Raw genomic sequence first — 11,158 nt, forward strand, 5'->3', positions numbered from 1 at the left:
TTTCATTCAGGCCGCCAGTATAATCTTTGTTCCACTAAATATGTGTTAAATCCACATTTGAGCCATTCTTAAAAAAAGTCTGTCACAGGTTAATCTGTGGACATCACAGTTCAGAGACATGATTTCCTTTCTGAAAACAGGGTCAACTTTTGAAAGATTTGTCCCTTTCTTCACTCAGGTTTCGGCACAGCCAAAGGCCAGCTGGTGCGCTCCATTCTGTACCCCAAACCCACCGACTTCAAGCTGTACCGTGATGCCTACCTCTTCCTGTTGTGTCTGGTGGCTGTGGCTGGAATTGGCTTTGTGTACTCCATTGTCCTCAGCATCATGAACAAGGTAATGTAGGAGGTGACAATGTTCTGTTTGAGTTGCACAAGTTCAGAGTTTGGCAGTAAGGGGGTGGGGGTGGTGGTGGTGGTGGGGGCTTTACCTGTACGAACACCAAATCTTACATTGTCCCATGGAACATTGTTTGGCTTTGTCTTATTGTTACAACATACTGTATCTTTATATATCGATGCATCACAGCAGGTATTGTATTTTCTAAAACTTAATTTCTGTTTGAAATATGTATTTTTTAAGGACATATGACCTTTTTCCCCCAATGCCTTTCTTCTCACTCACATAGTTTTACACAGATCTAGAAGCTGCCCAGTTCAACAGTTTAATCTGCTTATGAATGAAAGGCTCACTGTGGCTGCAGCTTAAACTGAGTTGAGAGATGTTTGCCCACTAGGCGGCTGAAGAGGGAGAGAGAGATTGAAGAAAGAGAACAAAGCATAATACAAGTTCCACATAAAGATGTATAAAACTAATAATAGTAATGGGACTAATAAGACAGTTACAATAAGTCAGTTTGTGTTAGTTTTTTGTTTTTTTTTATTTGAATTCCAAGAAAAAACATTTTGGGTTTGTTCTAAAAGTGTAAAGTCAATTAAAATTTCAGTTGTGAAATGCCAAAACAGCTGTCCTTTTTGAGAGTCACCCAATGAGTCCAGTGGAAAAGATATTCCTTTCCCTTAATGCAACATTGCACAAAACGTTTTTGAGCAACACACAGCGCTGTAATATATTAGTGGATCTCTGCGTGTTGCAGAACATGAACTGTGTGAGACGTTAGTTTGCATTCTAGGCTTTTGGTAGGATTAGCGCCAGACTTAAAGGATCAGCCTGTTTGGGTCATTTATTTGGATTTGTTGTTAATATGAACAATCAGGGGAGAAACATACCCTGGAGAAACTTTGTTGTTCCACACTGGTCAAGCCTAAAGTGGATTTCTGCAGCTCATGTTTGGAGAGGCCACATATTTGAGTCTGAAACCAGAATTTTAGCAGCCCTACCAACAAACGAGTGAGAGTGAATTGTGAATCCCTACCTGATTTATAGTTTGAGAGATGATAATCAAAGACTAAGTGATTATGAGACATGCATAAAAATGTTCTACTTTTTGCCTTCCCTAGGTGCCAGCTAAGACCATCATCATTGAGTCCCTGGACATCATCACAATAACTGTGCCACCAGCTCTGCCAGCTGCCATGACAGCTGGCATTGTGTACGCCCAGCGACGCCTCAAACACATTGGCATTTTCTGCATCAGCCCACAAAGGATCAATATCTGTGGGCAAATCAATCTGGTCTGCTTTGACAAGGTGAGCATTAGAGGTTGTATGACTGCTGTTTTTTCTCAGTCAAATGTTTCAATCAAGGCCAGAAGACATTACACATCTGAAATGAAAGAAAATAAACAGAAACATGGTGATATGAATAGTAGTGAGACTTGAGTTACCAAAGAATTAGTCATATTGTGGATGTCTGAGTTGGTATGATGATATGAAGAAGTAACTATTGATGTTACCCAAATTAATTCCACCTGCCTTTGGTTTGTGGGGTGATGCAGAACCCATCTATTCAATTAAATTCTATTCTACTTACTTTCTATTTATAGACGGGAACTCTGACAGAAGATGGATTAGACCTGTGGGGAGTCCAGAGAGTTGAGAATGGCAGGTAAGCTGGTCTTTACTCCAATTTAGCACACCTGAAACTACTACTGTTTTAGTCAATTTCAGGCTGCATTGGTGACAAATATTTTAAATATTTACAAAATCTTCCTGCTGATGGTTACATTTCCTTATGTTTTTGATGTTCAGACACTTAAATTTAAATAAAAATGCTAACGAGACCCTGATGGACCTTGAATTTGCTGAAAATGTGGTTCTTTCAAAAAGCTGAACTAGATTACTACTAACTATCAAGATACAGGATTATTAGCAAAATTTTCAAAAAAAAAACAAAATGACAATGACTGTTCATTTGTGCATTCAATTGGGTTTTCATGGCCATTTCTATAGGCTTCGTAACATATTCTAGAAGCTTTTTATCCTACGTCTTCTACAAGTAAGTAGGTGTTTCAGAGTTTTTAAATTCTGTAAATGTACTGTTGAACAACGCAACAATGCATTGACATAAAGAATGTAGGCGACTTTTGAATACTTTTAGCATAGCATTTTTAAAAGAACGTACACCAGTACTTTAACTCAAGTAATCAACTTTCACTTGTACTGTAATAAGTAGTAATATTTGACCAGGAGTATTTATACTTTGACTCCAGTAATAAAGTTGTGTACTTTGTCCACCTTGTCTATAATCATACATTGATATTACACCAGTTGTTTTTTATACATTCATACATGCATTTTCATTCTCATTATGATTTATATTTTTCATTTAATAAAAATATGTATTTGTCTGAGTAAAACTTGTCATCTATCCACCTACCTCTCCTGTCTGTCCAGTTTCCACCTGTCGGAGGAAAATGCCTACAAGGAGAACCTTGTCAAGTCCCAGTTTGTGGCTTGCATGGCCACTTGCCACTCTCTTACCAAAATAGAGGGCCAGCTGTCTGGAGACCCACTGGACCTCAAAATGTTTGAGGCTACAGGCTGGGTGAGTTATTCTATGTCAATCCATAAGCTTAAAGTTGTCCAGGGCCTGACAATGGAAATGTCATAAGTCAGACCACCCTTAAAAAGATATATTGGGACCAACAGCCATATGGAATCCATTTTATGCGTAGGCTATTTGTGTAGAGAGAGAGTGAATCTGAAAGATACTTATTGTGTCAAGTATGTTTCTTTATATCTATATTTTTTGTTTCATTGACATTTTTGTGATTCATGTTTTCTCTAAACCTTTGATTGCCCAGATCCTGGAAGAGGCCACTGAGGAGGAAACATCTCTCCACAACCGTATCATGCCCACTGTGGTTCGACCCCCAAAGCAGCTGTTGCCCCCAGAGCCTGCCGTATCTCAAGAACAGGACATGGTACGCACAGCAACCCAGTTGTTCAACAGGATAGAAGTCTGAGAAATATCTTAAAATCGTAAATCATTTTTATCCTATGAACATAAAGAAAAAGTGAAATATATATCAATCTAATATTAGTGGTTGAGAGAGGTCTTAAAAGATTTTATTTAAAATTTTTGGATTTGTTTTGTAGTCAGCCTAATTGAGGTTGTGTTTTAACTGACCTAAATCCACAGTATATTGGCTGTAATGAAAACAAACACTGCAACATAGACACTACTATCATTGTATACAATAACAACAGGCAACATTATTACTTAATGATTGTTTTTTTTGTCTTTACATTATGTTTTCTCACCAGCTTATCTCTGTCTGCTCTTTTTCTCATTCTAGGAACTCTATGAGCTCTCGGTAAGAAGTCTGCTTCCTTTTTCAAAATGTAGTAATCAAATTTGTCTTTGTTTCCATTAGAATGAACGGCACAGGTCTATCTTAAAGAACTGTAAGCATGAACAGTGGACTTATATTGTTAATGTTGGCAAAAATGTAGACTTGTCCATACACTGATCTTCCATACTAACATAGAGGATACCTCAAATGCTTCTCAATTTGGTCACCTATGTCAGTTTAGCATTATCCATATTTTCAGTATCAATCAGCCTTTTCCCCTTGACATAAATGATACAGTTATTTTCTGTCTGTGTGTGTGCGTGTGCCTGTGTGTGTGCATGTGCAGTCAGCGTATGAGATAGGTATTGTGCGCCAGTTTCCTTTTTCCTCAGCTCTCCAGAGAATGAGTGTGGTTGCTCGTCTGCTGGGGGAGAAACGTATGAATGCGTACACAAAGGGGGCGCCAGAGGTGGTGGCAAGTCTTTGCAAGAAAGAGACAGGTGAGGTGTGCACTAACTCCTATGGTGTTCACCAGCACTGGGAAGTGCACTATGTTTTATTTTAGCCCACTAGCCTGCCAAATGTGTAGGGGTTTAGTGCATCAAATATAATCAGTACAGTATCTGTAAATTTTGGTAACCTCTGATCCCTGACCTGAGCACAAAAGCCATATAATTTTGATCTCTTATTTTCCTGCTGTTTGCACCTCTCTGATGTTAATCATTTCTCCACTGTCTACCTGTCTCTCTGCAGTGCCAGAAAATTTTGCAGAGGTTTTGGAGGGCTACACCAAGCAGGGTTTCAGGGTGATTGCTCTGGCTCACCGTCGACTCGAATCCAAACTCACGTGGCACAAAGTTCAGAACATTAATAGGTAGCATTTACTGTTTGTTGTTGCTTTTGACCTTGATTTCAACTAATTTACCCTTCCAGAGAACCATATCTGAGGATTGCTGCTCCATTTGAGCATCCTACTTCACACCAGTGATGTTTGACACTCTTATACCTGTATATGTCCATCCTTTAATGACTATTTCCAGCATGGTAATGCACCATGTCACAAACCAAAAACCATCTCAAACTGGTTTCATGAACATGACAATAAGTTCAGTGCACTTCATTGGCCTATATAGTCACCAGATCTGAATCCAGTAGTTTTGGGATGTGGTAGAGCAGGAGATTGGCAGCATGAATGTGCAGCAGATAAATCTGCTGAAATGATGTGATGCAGTCATGTCAACATGGACCAGAATCTCAAAGGAATGTTTCCAACATTTTGTTGAATCAATGCCAAGAAGAACTGAGGCTGTTTTGAGAGGAAAGGGAGGCCATACTCAGTATGCTGTTCCTAATAACATGCTTACTGAGTGTAAATAAGAAAACGTAATAAAGGGCTTCCTGTGTCGAGCAAAGTGTGTACTCAAAATGATGAAACATAGACAAGTTGATGTTGAGCGCAATAGTATGTGTGTCCCCAATACTATTTTGTATTTGAAGCTTTTTGGACTGGACACCTAATTACTGATTTGTACATATCTTCCTTTGAACTAGGGATCACATAGAGACAAACATGGAGTTCCTGGGTCTGATCATTATGCAGAACAAACTGAAGGCAGAAACCCCAGCGGTGCTCCAGGACCTTCACCAGGCCAATATCCGCACTGTCATGGTTACTGGTAAGAGCACCCACACATGTCTACATATGTACACACGGCCTAAAACTAGGACAGTATTTGCATCATGGCAGTCCCTAATTAGAAATGCAAAACACACAAATTTGTAAACATTAACTTACAATACCTGTACACACAAACTTTACACTTCTTCCTCTAGCTGGTTAAACCTCTTGAATTGCTATCACACAAAGAGCACAGTAAATTTGGTAATCTCATGTGTTTTGTCACTGGTTAGATTTAGTCCCTCTGGTATTTACTCAGCTGTACCTATAATCTCAACTAATAACATTTCTAGGCTGCTCAGTCTAACTGGCACAAACTAACTCCAGTGTCCACCAGAGGATCATTTGTTGTTGTTTTTCTTCTTTACTTTATATCCTTTGCTTTCACATTTTCCTCTGTCGTGTGAAGATTGAAGCTGAAAGTGAATTTAGAATTCATGAGTGATTCATGGTCTGCACATACTACATGGTATTTGTATGATAATTATAATAAGAGGAATACATTTTAATTGTATAGCACTTTTCGAAAGACAAGTTTACAAAGTGCTTCACAGTCAAAAAGAAACGGTGCAATCATGATGTATAGATAAAAGGCAATGAAATACAAGCCTTCAAATGATAAAAACAATAATAGCATAATACAAACAGAAACTCATTTAAAAGCCTTTTTATAAAGGAAATTGTTTTATAAAAGAGGACACTGAGGTAGCTTGCCTAATTCTCAACGGGAGATTATTCCACAGTTTAGGAGCCCTCACAGCAAATGCCCTACCACCCTCTGTCTCAAGCATTGCCCTTGGAACTGAGCACAACAGATGATTTGCAGATCTAAGAGAGCAAGCAGGGATATATGGGGTGAGAAGTTCAATGATATAAGATTGAGCCAGGCTGTTCAGTGATTTAAAAACAAGCAATAAGATTTTATAATCTATTCTGATGTATGTATATATGTATGTATCTGTATGTATATGTTTTTTGCAAACACAGCCTGTGCCATCACACCTCAAACCCATTTGATAGTGTCCCCTTGTGGTAGTAAAGTGCTCCAGCACAATGAGCTTGTATTTCTATTCACCATTCTACCATCACTCACAAGCAGGAAAACTCTATTTGTAGGAGAGGCAGACAAAGAACAGATGGAGGAACATAATTCAAGAGACTCATTTGGGTAGTTCTGAGGTTACAGCTTTGGGCTTTTTACTGGACAGTTAATGGTTTGACCATTCAAAGAAAATTCGGAGATGTGTGTCAGTAAAACAAATCATTGATTTATGGACTTTTGGTGATAAATGTTTACTCCATTCACTTTCCAGGTGACAATATGCTGACAGCGATTTCGGTGGCCCGAGACTGTGGAATGATCCCTCCCCAGGACACAGTCATCATCGCTGATGCCCTCCCTCCCCATGATGGACAGGCCGCCAAGATCATCTGGAGATATGCTGACAAGCCGAGCAAGACATCTTGCCTGGAGGTGAGGCGATGGAGTTAATACTAATGCGAATAACTGCACAAACACAAAACACATACAGGAGCAACAGATGAAAAGGCTTGCACAAGCAGACACGCACTGCATGCAGGCATACAATGAATTCAAATACCTTTTTCAGTTTATATAAAAAAGTTTCAAAAACTAAATTGTGACATAATGCAACTAAATCAATTTGTTTACATAATGCAATCCAATACAAATAAAACCTTTATGAAATATTAATATATATAATATATATTAATTTTTAACTTATTGATGATTTAGGTTATGTGGTATCTTATTCTTGTAATGTTTTGGCTCTAATCTGTACTTTCTCTACAGGAAGTGAACATCAGCCTGGAGGATGTGTGCCATGTAGATGAGCCCAAAACACAAGAGCTTTACCACTTTGCTATGAATGGAAAATCATTTGCAGTAATCGCAGAGCATTTCCCGGACATGCTTCAAAAGGTATGATGTCCCTTAAATGAGGATGGATGTCACTCTGACCTTTTCTGTAACTGGAGTAGAAATGTTAAAGTTGTTCCCACTGTACACAATACCTAATGTTTCTGCCGTTATGACCATGTGTTCTGCCTTGTAGCTGGTGCTGCATGGGACAGTGTTTGCCAGAATGGCCCCAGACCAGAAAACCCAGCTTATTGAGGCGTTGCAGGGCGTTGAGTGAGTATTTAAGTCAAACACATGGTGTAGCTATGACAAAGTACTTTGACAAGGATTGTTAAGTTTATTTATTATATATATTATAATGTATGCTGCTTTCTGCTGAGAGGCTGTTAGATTATCATCAATAGTAAAAGTCATAAGTCAAAATTGTAGAAATCTTTTTTTTTAATAAACTTCTTTAATGGAATTTTTAATGAAAGAAAAATAGTACCATTGAGCACAGAGTCACTTATTTCTTATCATTTGCTCACAGCTACTTTGTGGGGATGTGTGGAGATGGAGCAAATGATTGTGGGGTATGTATAGTCACGAATGTTGGTGTAACAATAACATGTACATAAATTGACTTCAGTCTGTTTAGAAGCTATCTTTCTCTCTTTCCTCACCCAGGCTCTGAAGAGGGCTCATGGTGGCATCTCTCTCTCAGAGCTCGAGGCCTCTGTAGCCTCTCCCTTCACCTCCAGGACCCCCAACATCTCCTGTGTCCCCAGCCTCATCAGGTTTTTTTGCCTTCTATTTATTTGCGTGCCACACATTAAATAAATAAATAAAAGAGAAAATACGAATACGAAATAAAACTTGAAGGGAAATCTCATCTCAAAATCATCAAAGACGGATAATGTCGTTATTACTTGCAATTTTGTAGGTATTTTTTAATGATGCAAAGGTTATTGATATAGTGATTGGAAAATGCTCATGTTCGAGCATTTAGTTTTCCTTCATATAGTGCAGTTTTAAAGTGTTTTTCTTGAAATGGATTAAAATGACTACTTATGAACACAGTGGTTGCTTGCTTTTACAGGGAGGGCCGTGCTGCTCTCATCACCTCCTTCTGTGTGTTCAAGTTCATGGCCCTCTACAGCATTATCCAGTATATCAGTGTCACTCTCCTCTACTCTGTACGTATTGCTGCTTTCGTAATCAATAGTAGCTGTGGAGAAGTCCAATGAATTTACAGTCTGATCTGTGCTGTCTGTTGTTTTTGTTTCTTAGATCCTCAGTAACCTTGGAGACTTCCAGTTCCTCTTCATTGATGTTGCTATCATCCTCCTTATTGTCTTTACCAGTAAGTAGAAGATGAGTAACATTGATAAGGCAATTTGCATTATAGCTTTGTCATATCTCACGCATTCTCTTTACTTTCTGTCCTTTCTCCTCGTCAGTGAGTCTGAATCCAGCGTGGAAAGAGCTTGTGTCACGTCGGCCACCGTCAGGTCTGATCTCAGGGCCTCTGTTGTTCTCTGTGCTGACCCAGATCCTCATCTGCTTGGGCTTCCAGACCATTACATTCCTTTGGGTCCGACAGCAGCCCTGGTACACAGTCTGGACACCTTTTGCAGAGTGAGTACTTGCTGTCATTGCTAATGCACAGCAACCTAACAAAAATATTTTACCTTGCTTTTTTACCTTATCATTTCATGATGCTTATTGGCGTGGAATACCCCATTTAATTACTCTTGTTTGTATGTATGTATGTATGAGTTTCATTTTATTTATTATATCTTATTTTTTAATTTAGTTTTTGGTTCAATGAAACAGAATTCCTGTATTTTGATGTTCTTCTCAAATCAATCTCTGTCCTCACCCAGTGCCTGCAACTCGTCATCACACATTAATGTCTCTGACCACAACGATACGGAAATGGACGACCACAACATCCAAAACTATGAGAACACCAGCCTCTTCTATATCTCCTCCTTCCAGTATCTCATTGTTGCCATCGTTTTCTCAAAGGGCAAACCTTTCAGGCAGCCTAGCTACAAGAATTGTAAGACACTTCCCTCTTAAGACTAATCAGTCCGTCATAAAGTAGTTACAGTGTTCTTTTTTCTATATTTTAAATTTGTGTGTGTGTTTGTGCTTGTGTATGCACTACCCAGGGCCTTTTGTGCTGTCTGCCTTGGGTTTGTATTTTTTCCTCCTGTTCATCATGTTCCACCCTGTTGAAACCATTGACAGCTTTCTTGAGGTAAGAAGACATCAAAATATACACCTTTTCTCAGCTCTGGTTTAGACTGCAGTTTCTTTTATCATGCCAAGCCTTATACTATTACATGTGTAAGTTCATTAATATGTGCCTCATTGAACTGCTGTAGATACACAAAGCACTAAGAAAGGCATTATTAGTTATGATCACTTTGTGAGTTCTTAATGGTAATTGTTGGAGTATCTCTCTCTCTCTCTCTTTCTGTCGCTCTCTCTCGCTCTTGCACTCTCTCTCTGTACAGATTGTTTGTGTCCCGTTTGAATGGAGGGTAAAACTCTTCCTCATCATCCTAGTCAATGCTGCTGTGTCTGTTGTGGTGGAGGTAAGACACACACACATGCACACATGGTAACGGTAGATGTTTTTCTCATGTTCAGTTTTTGTTTTTTCATGCAGTGTGCTCATCTTTGTCTCACTTAGCTGGACAGCAGGATTGATCTTGTGTTGTGAGAAGAAATGTTCTAAAGTGAAAATGTTAGTGTCTTCAAAGAGACAAAATATGGTATCTGTAATTGTTAATACTTGAATTATGTGACCGTTTTTGACCATTTTTTTTTTCTTTCTTTTTTTTGATGAAACGCATGTATAAGTGAGGCTTTTGAAATTCCTCAAAGCAGCATCTGTTTGTCTCGTCTAACTTTTGGACAGACGGATGCTCTTTAAGAAAATAACTTATTGCTGTACTACTGCATGAGAATGGATAGTTTATGCTGGCCTGCCACACTCAGTGGAGCAGTATCACTACACCTCTGCCTTCCTTTTAGATGGCTGCCCTTGCATACACACACTGCTTAGCAGACACTTTAGATGAAGCTATTTCCTAAACTGCCAGTGCAAATTCCTTTCACCTTTTTAAATGAATTGAAATCAAGCAAAATGATTTTGCACATAATCAAACATTTGCAGAGTTTTCAGTATTTTGATACAATGGTATCCATGCACTCTCTTCTTACTAATTTTGTTTAATTTAATTTTAACATCACATGTAATGATTAACACACAACTTCATGGAAAAAAAAAAAAATTGCCACACATGATAAAGCTTCAATACAATGTGGCTGTGCAAACATAATTGAAGACCTCTGTGCAAAAGAAAAAAAAAAAATAGCAGGAGCTATGTGAAATCAAATTAGCCTCTCTGTAATTCTTTCCCCTGCCCACTGCGCTATTCCATAGACCTTCATCCTTGACATCGTCTTATGGAAGCTTGTGTTCAGCCGAGACAAACAGGGCAGCATCACTCCTGTCGCCCCGACACCACAGGTTGGGAAAATCTGACACCTTCTTCTCTAGCCCTTTCATTTTCCTCTTGTGTGGTATTCCTTCTTTCTGTCCCCACTTCTTTCTCTAATGTTACAGAGTGCACCTTTCTATTGTAACCTCTAACCAAGACATGCATGTGTGAGACATCAGTCTCATCCTGATATATCCTCTCATGTTCTTCTAATGGGCACTCTGTTGAGGGCTTAGTTACAGTTATACTCCAAACCGCTGTTGTGAGATAAGCTTCATAACTGCTTTTCAGGATAATTGGTTTACTTTATAACATTCTTGCTGAAGCTCACTGATAAACACATTTACATTGAGATAAATGGGTCTATGACTGGGAAGTCATTGGTTTAATTCGAGACTCGTGGT

At 38.8% G+C, this 11,158-nt stretch overlaps 1 protein-coding gene across 2 annotated transcripts in view; it reads left to right on the forward strand.

Moving 5' to 3' along the window:
* Positions 1-11,158, forward strand: part of atp13a3 (ATPase 13A3) — a 39,651-nt gene that overhangs the window by 21,483 nt on the left and 7,010 nt on the right. Inside the window, exons 13-33 of one of the 2 annotated variants that reach the window (XM_056378174.1) lie at positions 179-336; positions 1,461-1,649; positions 1,946-2,007; positions 2,796-2,946; positions 3,206-3,325; positions 3,701-3,718; positions 4,044-4,197; positions 4,451-4,571; positions 5,249-5,373; positions 6,689-6,849; positions 7,189-7,317; positions 7,451-7,530; positions 7,787-7,829; positions 7,924-8,033; positions 8,336-8,432; positions 8,527-8,599; positions 8,697-8,874; positions 9,123-9,301; positions 9,414-9,502; positions 9,762-9,842; positions 10,697-10,783. In XM_056378174.1, coding sequence (XP_056234149.1) covers positions 179-336; positions 1,461-1,649; positions 1,946-2,007; positions 2,796-2,946; positions 3,206-3,325; positions 3,701-3,718; positions 4,044-4,197; positions 4,451-4,571; positions 5,249-5,373; positions 6,689-6,849; positions 7,189-7,317; positions 7,451-7,530; positions 7,787-7,829; positions 7,924-8,033; positions 8,336-8,432; positions 8,527-8,599; positions 8,697-8,874; positions 9,123-9,301; positions 9,414-9,502; positions 9,762-9,842; positions 10,697-10,783 — 2,405 coding nt within the window. The remainder of the gene's footprint in view (positions 1-178; positions 337-1,460; positions 1,650-1,945; positions 2,008-2,795; positions 2,947-3,205; positions 3,326-3,700; positions 3,719-4,043; positions 4,198-4,450; positions 4,572-5,248; positions 5,374-6,688; positions 6,850-7,188; positions 7,318-7,450; positions 7,531-7,786; positions 7,830-7,923; positions 8,034-8,335; positions 8,433-8,526; positions 8,600-8,696; positions 8,875-9,122; positions 9,302-9,413; positions 9,503-9,761; positions 9,843-10,696; positions 10,784-11,158) is intronic. The other variant, XM_056378175.1, reaches the window with a different exon arrangement.

This window comes from Seriola aureovittata, chromosome 6, assembly GCF_021018895.1.
Source record: "Seriola aureovittata isolate HTS-2021-v1 ecotype China chromosome 6, ASM2101889v1, whole genome shotgun sequence".
In the NCBI taxonomy this organism is placed as follows: Eukaryota; Metazoa; Chordata; class Actinopteri; order Carangiformes; family Carangidae; genus Seriola; species Seriola aureovittata.